This window comes from Mustela lutreola, chromosome 7, assembly GCF_030435805.1.
Source record: "Mustela lutreola isolate mMusLut2 chromosome 7, mMusLut2.pri, whole genome shotgun sequence".
Classification (NCBI taxonomy): domain Eukaryota; kingdom Metazoa; phylum Chordata; class Mammalia; order Carnivora; family Mustelidae; genus Mustela; species Mustela lutreola.
This window is the reverse complement of record NC_081296.1, coordinates 30396893-30411761: the sequence shown is the minus strand read 5'-3', so window position 1 is coordinate 30411761 and position 14869 is coordinate 30396893. Positions and strand designations below refer to the sequence as shown.

General features: G+C 36.2%; 1 protein-coding gene across 6 annotated transcripts in view; it reads left to right on the top strand.

The window, feature by feature from the left end:
- The window catches only part of UBE3A (ubiquitin protein ligase E3A), a 92690-nt gene extending 89738 nt beyond the window's left edge, over positions 1–2952 (top strand). For all 6 annotated transcript variants that reach the window (XM_059180226.1, XM_059180225.1, XM_059180228.1 and 3 more), the window contains one exon: positions 781–2952. In XM_059180226.1, coding sequence (XP_059036209.1) covers positions 781–901 — 121 coding nt within the window. In that variant the 3' untranslated portion in view covers positions 902–2952. The remainder of the gene's footprint in view (positions 1–780) is intronic.
- Positions 2953–14869: the final 11917 nt, after the last annotated feature.

Below are 14869 nucleotides of genomic sequence, written 5' to 3'. Positions count from 1 at the left end.
TTTTGAATTTTGCAAAGTGATATGATTCATTCAGTTTTTCAGAATTTTTAAAATTGAAAGTGGTATTATGTAATCTACTTAAGAATGGTTAAATTGAGTCTCAAAATTGTTCAGCACTAGGTTTCATAATCTTAACATTAGAATCAAGTTTCATAATCTTGTTCTTTCTTCATTGTATAAGTTAATGTTTTTGTGAGTAAGGATCTTACATGAACAGTAGCATATTTAAGGGTTTAAATATATAGAAGCATTTCTATTAGTATTCCACATTATTTGATGCATAATGGCTTTAATGTAACTTTACGTATATTTGTTATTAAGTCACTTATATGCTCATAGCTGCCAAGAATATTTCTAATTGGCATTAAAGAACATAGACTTTGAAATCTTAAAAGCCAGGTTTGAGTATTATCTTCATCCTGGAGTAAATTAACTTCTCAGTAATGTCAGCTCTGTAGTGGGGTTAATGATAGTTTCATTTTGAGAAGATACATGAGATCTAACAGTTAAACAATATGTGTTATGTCATAATGACTCAGTGGATAAAATATGTTATCATTAGTCATCATCATCATATCAATAGGATTGAATAATAAGATAAAAACAAACTGATGTTTGGTAGTTGTGTAGGAAAAACAAAAAGTTTATGAGTTACATTAATGGGTACCCTGCATTGCAAACCTTCTCAACTATTCATACTATCTAAAAGTAGGGGTTTTTTTAGTGCTGAGCATATTCTCCATGATTTATTTTCCTATTTTTCCTATTCTCTCTGTTTAGGTTACCTACATCTCATACTTGCTTTAATGTCCTTTTACTGCCGGAATATTCAAGCAAAGAAAAACTTAAAGAAAGATTGCTGAAGGCCATCACTTACGCCAAAGGATTTGGCATGCTGTAAAAAAAAAAAAAAAAAAGAAGAAGAAGAAGAAGAATGGAAAAAAAGAAAAAGAAAAATTTTAAATTTTAATAATTATAACAAGAGGGATGAATTTGGTGGTGATAATGTCCCAGTACAAAAAGGCTGTAAGATAGTGAACCACAGTAGTCACCTTATGTCTGTGCCTCCCTTCTTTATTGGGGATATGTGGGCTGGAACAGCAGATTTCAGCTACTTATATGAACAAATCCTTTATTATTAGTATTATTTCATTTTATTTTATTTTATTTTTTTTTTTGCGTGAAAGTGTTACTTATTCTTTCACTTGTATGTACAGAGAGGTTTTTCTGAATATTTATTTTAAGGGTTAAATCACTTTTGCTTGTGTTTATTACTGCTTGAGGTTGAGCCTTTTTGAGTATTTAAAAAATATATACCAACAAAACTACTCTCCCAAGGAATATATTGCCACCATTTGTAGACTGTGTAACCTTCAACTATGTGCTATTTTCGTCCCTGTATCTAACTCAAATCAGGAACTGTGTTTTTTTTTTTTTCTTTTTTTAAACAATTTGCTTTGAAACTTGAAGTTTTGAAAACAGTGTGATGCAATTGCTGCTGTTCTAGTCCCCAAAGAGTTTTCTGTGCAAAATCTTGAAATCAATAAAGATGGAAGGGAGAACTTGGAATGTTTTAACTGCAGCCCTCAGAACTTTACTTTAGTAACAGCACAACAAATTAAAAACAACTCATGCCACAGTATGTCGTCTTCATGTGTCTTGCAATGAACTGTTTCAGTAGCCAATCCTCTTTCTTAGTATATGAAAGGACAGGGATTATCTTGTTGTTGTTGTTGTTGTTGTTGTTGTTGTTATTGTTGTTATTGTTGTTGTTTTAAGTTTACTGGGGAAAAGTGCATTTGGCCAAAAGAAATGGTAGTCAAGCCTGTTGCAAGAAAGCTAGGAAGTTTGTTGTTTATTATAAACGCAAAGCATGTGAAAGTGCACTTAAATTTTTTATTAATTACTTATTACCTGCATTTTAAATAGACAATCCAAAGTCTTCCCTTCATGTTGCCATCATCTTGTCTACAGCCATTTTATCAAGGCACATGATCAGTGTTGCAACATAATAGAAAGGATGGCTATTGTGCCTTGTTTCACTTAATCATACGTTAAGCAGACCTGGAATGAATGGAACTATTACTCTTAAGTCCTATTTACATTGTATATCCCCAAAGATTAAGTTATACTTCAGAAAGTAAGTGTTAAATATTACTTCCATGTGGAAAAGTACAAATAGGTTTAAATTACTGGACGTACAGAAGTAAGTAGTTTCCCCTTTCTAGTCTTCTGTGTCTGTGATGTTAATTTCTTTTATTACAATATAAATAAAAGGATTATGTATTTTTAACTAAGAGATATGGATATATCCTTTTACTACAAGCTATATACAGCTAATGTGCTGAGCTTGTTCTTTGATGATTGTTTTAACAGACAGATTAGATCAACCTGATTTGTTTGAAATTGGCAGGAAAAATACAGCTTTTCAAATCACGGGAGGGGAGAAAGGATATCTTTCAGGATTATTTTAATTATTTTAGTAATTGAGACAGATCTGTTGTGTACCGTAATGCTAAATAAAACAGTGACATTTTTCATCATAATTTAGAGGAAAACGAAAACAGTGCTTTCATCTTGTGATAAGGTAACATTTTTTGTTGTTGTTTTCTGGGCCAGCCTTTAGAACTGTTAAGGTATGTACACTACCTTGATGCAAGGGACTCTCATGATACTATAGTCATCTTAAAGAGCGTCTCATCCATGTGCTTGTGTATAATGAAAGAAGGAGAGAAATCAAATACTCTGGGGGCATTTTATATAATAAATTCGTGAAGAAATGTGTGTTCTTCAGTTCTCAAGTTCTATTATCACAGTATTGAAGTTCTATAATTGTATTAACCTTTCTGTATGAAGTTTGTGAATGGTAATTGAGTATAGGTTATCAGATATAGAATTCACATCAAATAGACTTTTAACAAACAGTTCAAAATAAACCTACCCTTGAAAATATTTTAAGAGAAAAAGTCATTGGTTGTCCATACTAACCGCTCTCACTTGCTTAGTAATTATCCTGGGCATGTTACCACTTCTCTTACCATTGCCTCCTGTTCCATACTGTTTAGTAGAATGCCATTGAACAGTATCTCATGGAAGAGGAAAACAGAACTTTTGACTATAATTAATTTGTCTACCCAAATTTCTTATGAAAGTACTTTTTTGCCTGAACACTTACATATTTTGTTTATCTGTGAATCAGCCAACAGTCTGCAGGAAACTGTGGGGATAACATGAACCATAAACTAAAATAATTAGTTTTCCAAATGAAGTAGAAACTTTATCTTACAGTTTTATTATTTTAGAAAATTTCAAACATGCAACATAAAAATAGAACCTGCTATCAAACTTTCTGGAGCCTGGCAGCTTCAGTAAATGAGTTGGATTTCCTCACCCTATACTACTATTCAAAGTTGTGGTTAATTGTGTGATAAAATACAACTACTTCCCTAGCTTTATTTTGGGATGCATACTTGTGTAGGGGGAGAAATATCCAAAAAAACAAACAAAACCTTAAAAATGAGGCTTCAAACTGAACTTGCTGATACTCATTCATTGTGACTTAGTAACACCACTCCCTTTTCCCCTAAGAACACAATGGCTGGGATTTCAGGCCCCATTTTGGTTTTTTGGCTTTTTTGTTTGGTTTTGGTTTTGGTTTTGGTTTCCTCTAGAATTTCATAATGGTCTCTCAAGAATTGTTTTCCTAAGGCTACTTTATTTGTAGTCTTGATCCCCTTACCTTCTCTCTCTCTCATATGTATACATACAATTTTTTTTTTAATTTTTTTAACCAAAGAATTAAAGAACAAACTTCTGTTTGCTCCCTCTTGTGTTCTCTGTTACTAGTCTATCAAGAATTTCCTGGGGAAGACTGTTAACAACTTGAAAGTCCCAAGGCTTTAACCCTTTCCCTGTTCAAATCCAGTAGGTTGGCATTTGTTAAACACTGCAAGATTTTGATGAAAATGTCTCACTGAGACATTAGCAGACATTTAGAGAATTGCTGCTAATCCATTTCTGTGCCACTGAAAATGCTTTCCTGAACAAAACAACCTTTTCAACTGCCTGTATGAACTGTTTAACCTTGCCAACACCTTGGAATTGATTTTGCTATTACTCTGGTCCTTTTCAGTTGAATGTTTATCATCCAGATCTTGGATGAATAGTATAATTCTACTTACAAAGTTCTTGTCTAATTCTCTTCTAGTCAACCTCAACCACTCCTGAAGATTCTTATCTTAAATTTATATTTTTTTTCTCAGACTCTATCCCCAGGATAATTTTTCTGGTACCTCAAAGCTAATACCAGAACTGCTTCATCTTGCATCTCTACCTACTATTAATTAAAAGGATCACTTTCAACCCAGTCATTGAAACCCCTCATCCCTCAGCTCTCACAGCTTTTATCAATTCCTTTCCCCTCCAGTCTCCCCAGTTCATCATACTTCCTTTCAGGTTCTGGTCCATTGAATCACCTGGTTGCTTTCAGTAGCTTCCCAAATAACCACCCTGACTGTAACCTTTTCCAATCTTTTTCATTTTGCTAAAACAATTTTGCTAATTTAAATATCCTTTGCTTCAAAATTTGCTCCTGTTTGAATATTCTTCAAGCTTGGCATACAAGGCCCTCCATAAACTGGGTCCCACGTGCTTTTCCAATTTTGCCATCTGTTACAGGCACTTTCCCTGAAGCACAACATCTTCATTTGTGCTTAATTCATATTTCTCAAGTTCCCTTCAAAAGGAAAATTTAAAAACACTTTACCCATAAAAACTTCATGGACCATCAAAATGGACTTCCAAGTGCTTGTGGGACCTCACAGCAACCCATACTTAACATGGTAGTTCAGCTCATTGGGGCACATTTCTTATTTAAACAACGAGGAGTACATGAGATTTTCTCCTCCCAGCCCCATAACTGTGACCCAGGATGTGAGCAGATTCATGGCAGAGATAGTGTTTTTTTAATCTTTCTACCAGCTTGTCACCACTTGAATGATTGAAAAAGGCCCAGCATGCAATAGGGTGTTCAATGAAGCTTCCTGTTTTATCACTAAAGATGACCTCTTCTTATCTCCCCACACTTGTGCCCCACAAAAAGTTTTTTTTTTTTTTTTTTTTTTTTTAATGTTTAAATATTTGTGGCTAAAGGACTTGCTTTGTGAGGAAGTGGCTCCCCTGGAACAATGACTGTTCCAACCCATGGAAAGACAGAGGGAAAGAATGAAAAGGACAAATGTCTTTGAGAGCAAGATTGTGTGACTTCCCCAGCCCTACCCTTTGGATGTGCTCTCACAACCAGGAGCCTCTGTGCAGACATATCTGTGACCACACTCCTCTCCCACAGGGGCAGGCATCTTATACAACCCCACTGTTCCATACCTTCATATCTATCAAAGAACAATCCTCTGCCAAACACTGCTTTTTGTACTAAATGAAGCACCACAATGAATGAATGCATCATAAGCCTTACTATGAATCAATCCTCAAATCAGGATTCTTAGGTTCATTTGAACAGAACCTGAAGTAATTATCCTAGCTGTCTTCTGGTCTTTAGAAAACCATAGAAAATACAATAAGCATGTGTCTGGTAAATGGTACACAGGTGTTGAGGGTGCCACCTTCAGTGTCAGATGACTAGGTCTCAGTCCGGGCCCTGCCCTTGCCTCAGCTTGGATTATCATATCCAAGCCCACCTCATTGCTGATTATTAGGATTCAATGAATTTGAGATATAGATGCTAGAAAACCTGGTGCAAGACAAACTGCAATAGGTTCTCTCAATATTTGCCAATTAAAAGGAGTCCATTGAGAAGTTGGAGATAGGATTGCTTTTGCAGGAGTTGACCCTCCCTCATCTACCTCAAAGTGGGGAGGGGTATATCTCTCGTTTTTGTGTAAGATAAAATCCATGTAACAAAATTCACTCTTTTTGCAGTGTACAATTAATGGCTTTTAGAATATTTACAAAATTGTGCAATCATCACCATTAAATACAGAGCATTTTTATGACTGTAAAAAAAAAAAAAATCCTGTACCTATTAGGAATGACTGTTTATTCTCCCCTCAACAATATCCCCAAAGCTCCCCTACAATACACACCAAAGTCCTTGGTAATCACTAATCTTTTCTCTCTATAGAGTCCCTTATTTGGGACATTTCATATCAATGGAATCGTGCAATATGTGGCCTTTTGTATCTGACTTTTCACCTAGAACAATGTTTTCAAGGTGCATCTATGTTGTAGCATGTATCAGTACTTCAGTTCTTTTTACAGCTGAATAATATTTCTTTGTATTGATATACCATATTTTCACTCGTTTGATGGATGTTTGCATTACTTCTGTTTGTTGGCTATTATAAATACTATTGCTGTGAACATTTGTGTACAGGTTTCTATGTGGCTGTAAGTTTTTATTTCTCTTGGTTTTGTACATAGGAGTGAAATTGCTGGGTCATATGCCTACTCCGTTCAAGGAACTATCAAACTTTCCCAAAGTGGCTGTACTATTTGACATTTCCATCAACATTGTGAGAGTTCCAATTTCTCTGCATCCTGGCCAGCATTTATTACTGACATTTTTATTCTAGCCATCCTTTTGGGAGTGAAGTAGTTCATGGTTTTGATTTGCATTTCCCTAATGACTAATAAGGTTGAGCATCTTTTCGTGAGTTTTTGGCCATTTGTTCATCTTTAGAGAAATGTCTATTCATACCCTTTGCCCATTTCTTAATTGGGTTCTTTTTATTACTGAATTCTTTATTCTGGATGTAAGTTCCTTACCAGAGAAATTACTTGCAATTATTTTCTCTCATTCTCTGGATAGTATTTTCACTTTTTGGATAATGCTCTTTGAAGCACCAAAGTTTTCAATTTGGGGGATGTCCAAATTCTGTGTGTGTGTGTGTGTGTGTGTGTGTGTGAGAGAGAGAGAGAGAGAGAGAGAGAGAGAGATATTTGTGCTTTTGGTGTCATATTTGAAAAGAAAAAAAAAACCTACTGCAATCATACCTGTTTTCTTTTAAGTGCCTTACAGTTTTAGGTCTTTGATCCATTTTTGCATATTGTGCATTGTAGAAGTCCAGCTTCATTCTTTTGCCGATGGATCTCCAGTTGTCCAGGTGCAGTTGTTGAAAAGACTTGTTCCCCTGTGAATGGTCCTGGCACTATTATTGAGAAGTAATTGCCTGTAAATATTAGACTTTATTTTCAGAATTGCAATTTTATTCTATTGATCAATATGTCTATCCTTATGCCAGTACCACACTGTCTTGATTATCATAGCTTAATTAATATAGCTAGATGTTGAATTTGGGATGTGGGAGTCCCCCATCTTTATTCCTTTCCAAGATCATTTTGTCTACTTGAGGTCCCTTGCAGTGCCATATGAATTTTATAATCAACAAAACACACATCTGGAATTTTGATAGGGATTGTGTTGTGTTTATAGGGACTATTGCTATTTTTAACAATATAAAGGTTTCCAATCCATGTACTTGGGATCTCTCCATTCGTTCAGGTGCTTAATTTTTTTTTTAAGATTTTATTTATTTATTTGACAGACAGAGATCCCAAGTAGGCAGAGAGGCAGGCAGAGAGAGAGGAGGAAGCAGGCTCTCTGCTGAGCAGAGAGCCCGATGTGGGGCTCGATCCCAGGACCCTGGGATCACGACCCGAGCAGAGGCTTTAACCCACTGAGCCACCCAGGCGCCCCGGGGGTCCTTAATTTTTTTCATTGATGTTCTGTAGATTTCAGTGTACAAGTTTTTTACTTTGGTTAGATATTTTCCTAAGTTGATATTTCTGATGCTACTATAAACAGATTTGTTTTCTGAATTTCATTTTTGGATTGCTAATTGCTAGTATATAAAATATAAATACTTCTTGTATATTGATCTTGCATTGCCCTACCTCCCTCCCTCCCTTCCTTACTCCCTTCCTGCCTTCCTTTCTCCTCTCCTTCCTTCCTTCCTAGTTTGTACATACAACATCATGAGTCTGTGAATAGAAAAAGTTTGATTTCTTCCTTTCCACTCTGGATTCTTTTTGCTTGTTCTTGCCTAAGTGCCTAGCTAATATTTATGGTATAATATTGAATAGAAGTGGCAAGGACAGACATCTTTGTCTTATCCTTGATTTTAGGAGAAAAGCATTCAATCTTTCTCTGTTGAGTGTGATTTTAGCTGTAAGTTTGTCATAGATGCTTCAGGTTGAGGAAAATTTCTTCCTTTCCTAGTCCATTAAGTGTTTTTTTTTTTTAATCAAAAAAGGATATTGGATTTTTATTAAATGCTTCTGCATCTAATAGGGTATATTATTACATTGATGGATTGAACCAACCTTGCATTCATGAGATAATCCTACTTGTCCATGGTACACAAACATTTTTATATGCTGCTGGATTTCGTTTGCTAGTGTTTTTTTTTTAGAATATTTGTATCCGTGTTGATAAATACTGTCTGTAGTTTTCTTGTTACATCTTTGTCTGGTTTTGATATCAGGGTAATACTGGTTTCATAGAAAGAGCTGGAGGCTTTCCTTCATCTTAAACTCAGTGAGTTATGTTTCAAATGAAATAATTGGAGAAATTGACCCTGTGATCTTTAGATTTGGGGGAACACAAGGATGGTACTTGACTCTTCCTGGAAAGGGTACTTGGATAAGATGTGGCTGAAGGGGTCTGTGACAACTGAATAAAGGGCACACTCACCAATAATGGGGCAGAGGTGTATGTTTCCTATATGCCACATGTAGTTGTGAGATGAGCCATCTTGCAAATTACCCTACACGTGTTGGCTTATTGAGAGTGGCCAACCACCCAATATCTGAGTACCATCAAATGCTGTAAGAAGGAAGAGAAATGGGAAGCTGCCAGCCAAACTAGAGATTCTCAATCTCTAGTTTGAGAATGTAGACTCCCAGTAGGACATATTTTATTAGAAAATAAAAGAAAGAAAAAAAATTAACTCTCACCTCTCCCTGAAGTTTCAATACCCTATTATAGATGCACCAACTGGATATGGGAGATTCCTTTTCTCTAAATCCCTCCCTTCCAGAAGGGCCAGAAGGAGATTTTTAGTAAGAAGAAAGGGAAAGGGCAGAAGAGAAAAGAAACTGGTTGCTCATATACCTATCTTTAGACTTCCCAACCAGAAGAAGACCTGAGTGAGAGTTATGTTTTGAGTTAAGGAGTTTCACTAATGTGGACATAATACCAGAAATGTTACATGACCTGAGATTTCATCACTGAGAAAACAATTCAGAGCCAGAGAGTAGGTTTACAAAAAGAAAGTTGTCTTCTGCTGCTCCACACTACCCCACTACAGTCTCCACTAAAAAATCTGATTTATTTTTATTTATTTTATTAAATATTACTTAATATTTAATAAAAATATAAATTATATATATTTATAAATATATTATGTCTGATATATAAATTAACATTTAATATTTATTTATTAAATAAATATTATTAAATAAATAAATAAATATTAGATATGTATTTAGTGCCCACAAAGAACCTGAGGCATATATGATGATGATACAATAAAAGATTTCTACAGGAGATACCAAAACCCGTGTCTTACCCTATTCCAACTGAAGTGTCAAGTTGTTTCCTTTCATTAATGTTTACTAACAAATAACAATTGAATGCTTGCCACATTGTAGGATTGCTGCAACTAGTTTTATATTGATTCAAAAATGCTTTGTCTATTATGGAGAGACAATCTAATAGGCCAGACATGAACAAACCACAAAGGTTAATAGAAGTATGTAAACGTCCAATTTGGGCAGAGAATTCAGATCCAAAAAATTTTTAACTATGAGAAAAGGTTTAAAAGAAACACCAAAGAAAAACAAACAATTACAAGAACATATGAGCAACTATATGCCAGCAAATTTGACAATCTGGAAGAAATGGATGCATTCCTAGAGACTTATAAACTACCACAACTGATCCAGGAAGAAATAGAAAACCTGAACAGACCCATAACCAGTAAGGAGATTGAAGCAGTCAACAAAAATCTCCCAACAAACAAGAGCCCAGGGCCAGATGGCTTCCCAGGGAAAGTCTACCAAGCACTTAAAGAAGAATGAATTCCTATTCTCCTGAAACTGTTCCAAAAAATAGAAATAGCAGGAAAACTTCCAAACTCATTTTATGAGGCCAGCATCACCTTGATCCCAAAACCAGACAAAGACCCCATCAAAAAAGAGAATTACAGACTAATATTCTTGATGAACACAGTTGTGGAAATTCTCACCAAAATACTAGCCAATAGGATCCAACAGTACATTAAAAGGATTATTCACCCTGACGATGTGAGATTTATTTGAGGGCTGCAAGGTTGGTTCAACATGACAAATCAATGTGATACATACATTAATAAAAGAAGAAGAGCCATATGATACTCTCAATAGATGCTGAAAACGCATTTGACAAAGTACAACATACTTTCCAACTCTTCAAAGTGTAGGGCAGAAGGTACATACCTCAATATCATCAAAGCCATCTAGGAAAAACCCACAGCAAATATCATTTTCAATGGAGAAAAACTGAGAGCTTTTCTGCTAAGGTCAGGAACACAGCACTGATGTCCATTATCACCACAGCTATTCAACAAGGTACTAGAAGTCCTAACCTCAGCAATCAGACAACAAAAAGAAATTAAAGACATCCAAATCAGCAAAGAAGAAGTCTAATTCTCACTCTTTGCAGATGATATGATACTTTATGTGGAAAACCCAAAAGACTCCACTCCAAATCTTGAGAACTTATACAGGAATTCAGTGAAGTGTCAGGATATAAAATCAATGCACAGAAATCAGTTGCATTTCTATACACCCACCAACAAGACAGAAGAAAGAGAAAGTAAGGAGCCAATCCCATTTACAATAACACCCAAAACCATAAGATACCTAGGAATAAACCTAACCAAAGAGGCAAAGAATCTGTACTCAGAAAAGTTTAAAGTACACATGAAATAAATTGAGGAAGGCACAAACAAATGGAAAAATGTTCCATGCTCATGGATTGGAAAAACAAATATTGTGAAAATGTCTATGCCACCTAAAGCAATCTACACATTTAATGCAATCCCTATCAAAACACCATTGGAGCACCTGGATAGCTCAGTGGGTTAAAGCCTGCCTTCAGGTAAGGTCGTGATCCTAGGGTCCTGGGATCGAGCCCCACATAAGACTCTGCTCAGCAGGGAGCCTGCTTCCTTTCTCTCTCTGCCTGCCTCTGCCTATCTGTGATCTCTCTGTCAAATAAATAAATAAATTATTTTTTAAAAACCCATCAATTTTTTTCAAAGAAATAGAACAAATAATCCTAAAATTTATATGGAATCATAAAAGACCTTGAATAGCCAGAGGAATGTTGAAAAAGAAAGCCAAAGTTGGTGGCATCACAATTGCAGACTTCAAGCTCTATTACAAAGCTGTCATCATCAAGACAGCATGGTACTGGCACAAAAACAGACACATAGATCAATGGAAGAGAATAGAGAGCCCAGAAATAGACCCTCAATTCTATGGTCAACTAATCTTTGACAAAGCAGGAAAGAATGTCCAATGGAAAAAAGACAGCCTTTTCAATAAATGGTGCTGGGAAAATTAGACAGCCACATGCAGAAAAATGAAACTGGACCATTTCCTTATACCACACACACAAATAGACTCAAAATGGATGAAGCACCTCAGTGTGAGACAGGAATCCATCAAAATCCTTGAGGTGAACACAGGCAGCAACCTCTTCAACCTCAGCCACAGAAACTTCTTCCTAGAAACATCACCAATGGCAAGGGAAGCAAGGGCAAAAATGAACTATCAGGATTTCATCAAGATCAAAAGTTTTTGCACAACAAAGGAAACAGTCAACAAAACCAAAAGGCAACTGACAGAATGGGAGAAGATATTTGCAAACGACATATCAGATAAAGGGCTAGTATCCAAAATCTATAAAGAACTTAGCAAACTCAACACCCAAAGAACAAATAATACAATCAAGAAATGGGCAGAGGACATGAACAGACATTTCTGCAAAGAAGACATCCAGGTGGCTAACAGACACATGAAAAAGTGCTCCACATCACTCAGCATCAGGGAAATACAAATCAAAACTACAATGAGGGGTGGCTGGGTGACTTAGTATGTAAAAGCTTCTGCCTTCAGCTCAGGTCATGATTCCAGGGTCCTGGTATCAAGCTCCCCGCAGGAGGGACCTGCCTCCTCCTCTCTCTCTTTCTGCCTGCCTCTCTGCCTACTTGTGATTTCTGTCTGTCAAATAAATAAAATATTTAAAAAACAAGACAAAACTACAATGAGATATCACCTCACACCAGTCAGAATGGCTAAAATTAACAAGCCAGGAAATGACAGATGCTGGCGAGGATGCGGAGAAAGGGGAACCCTCCTACACTGTTGGTGGGACTGCAAGCTGGTGCAACCACTCTAGAAAACAGCATGGAGGTTCCTCAAAAAGTTGAAAATAGAGCTACCCTATGACCCAGCAATCACACTACTGGGTATTTACCATAAAGATACAAATGTAGTGATCTGAAGTGGCATGTGCAACTGAATGTTTATAGCAGCAATGTCCACAATAGCCAAACTATGGAAAGAACCTGGATGCCCATCAACAGAGGAATGGATATAGAAGATGTGGTGTGTATAAATATATATACAATGGAATACTATGAAGCTATCAAAAGAAATGAAATCTTGCCATTTGCAATGACGTGGATGGAATTAGAGGGTATTATGCTGAGTGAAATAAGTCACTCAGAGAAAGACAATTATATGAGCTCAAATATCATATGAGCTCATATGATAATATCAATTATCATATGAGACAATTATCATATTATAGGAGGAATTTGAGAGGCAATGTGGGGAGTTTGGTGGGTAGGAAAGGAAAAAATGAAACAAGATGGGATCAGCAGGGAGACAAACCACAAGAGACTCAATCTCACAAAACAAACTAAGGGTTGTTGGGGGGAGGGGGAAGGGAGAGGGTGGTCAGGTTATGAACATTGGGGAGGGTATGCATTATGGTGAGTGCTGTGAAATGTGTAAACCTGATGATTTGCAGACATGTACCCCTGGGACTAATAATACATTATATGTTAATTAAAAAAAAAACTTAAAAAAAAATAAAAGAAAAAGTTTTAACTCAATCTTACCGGATAGGTAGGTATATACTAGGCAGATAAGTGGGGGGTGTTCAATATGCCTCATTGGGAGACATAAAAGGATCAAGTTGGGGTGGAAAGGATAATGATAGGTCAGATCATGGAGGGTCTTGTAGACAACACAATACCAAACACTTGGGACTTTATTTTGCAGACATTAAGAAGCAAAGATAATCAGTTTTGCATTCTATATCTATTTGATAATATAAACTGGAGGAGCATAAGTGCCATGTGGTCTTTGTAGTTAGGAGACTGTTGACATAATGCTAGAAATGCATATAAGAGCTAAGAATAGAAGGGAAGGAACAATCTAAGACATGTTAGGGACTGGAACCAGGTGACTGATTAGATATTCTTGCATGGGACAGAGAGGAGTCATAAGAACTACCACATTTCTGGTTTGGGTAACTGGGTAGATACTGGGGCTATTGGGTCTAAACAGAAGCTGAGCAGATTTGGGAGAAAAATCTAGTACAGTTGGGGTTAGTTGTTTTAGTTGAGGTATCTGAAAGATGCAAGTGAAGCTTCCCAGAGAGAGATAGATAAATATGTTTCTAAAGAAAAGCATGCACAGAAGATAAAAATGTTGCCTCTTCAGCATATGGGTCATATAGGCCATAGGTAAACCCATAGGTAGGAACCAGGGAAAAGGAATAAAGGGAAGGTAGAAGAATATGGTCAGTATCCTGGTAAAATGGTAGCATTTGAGTTACACATGGTACTTTCAATAAAGGAAAATTGTTGATGTTGATGTTGTTTTTGTTAGTTTGCTCATTTTTATTTGTGCTCCACTAGAAACCATGCCCAAATAAAGTCTGTGATTTTGTCTTATTCACGGCTGTGCCCCAAGTACCAGCTACACAGCAATCTGGGTGTCTCAGAAATGCCTTTTCATCTTCACTGCTGTAACTTAGCACACCACTGACTGACACCCTCCCATTGACTGCAACTCCTCTTGGAGCTTTTAAAGGGTATATATGTGCATCACATGAAGATAAATCAGCTAAGTGAAAATATTTCAAAACTTTGAAATGTGATCTATAAACTCTGAAGTCAATTACATCAATTATCCACCTTTCAGGACCTATCACCACCTGACACTGCTAGGTTTGATCTACTTCTCAATGCACCCTAAAGGAGACAGTGATGATATAAAATTGTTACTTGAGTCAAATAAGAAGGTAGACTTGTTCCAGAGATAACACTAAGGACAAGAACATAACCTTCATGTGCTTCAAACTGAAATTGAGACAATCCCAGCTCACCACAACTAGACAGTGCAAACTTGAGCCTGTCAAATGAAAGTATTTTTACCTAAAAATGCAATTCAAAATTGCCTCCATTATGCTTGCATTCTGTGAATGCAATCCAATCCAGTGAAAATGCCATTTGACTTCAATATGTATTATTAATGGGGCTGACATCTTTTTCAAATTTAAATTGGGTTCTCCAAAATGTTCATCATAATTCTATAGTGCCTATCACAATGAATTTTTTCATTTGCTTAATTACTGCCTAACTTCCTTCCTAAATTGTAAACTCCAGGAGAGTAGGAACATGTCTATTTTCTTTACCTTAATTTCCAGTACATAGCTGTTGAAGTATATGAATGAATGAAATTATACTTTCAAAGCTGAAGGGCCTGATTTGTCATCTGGACTTCCAGATCT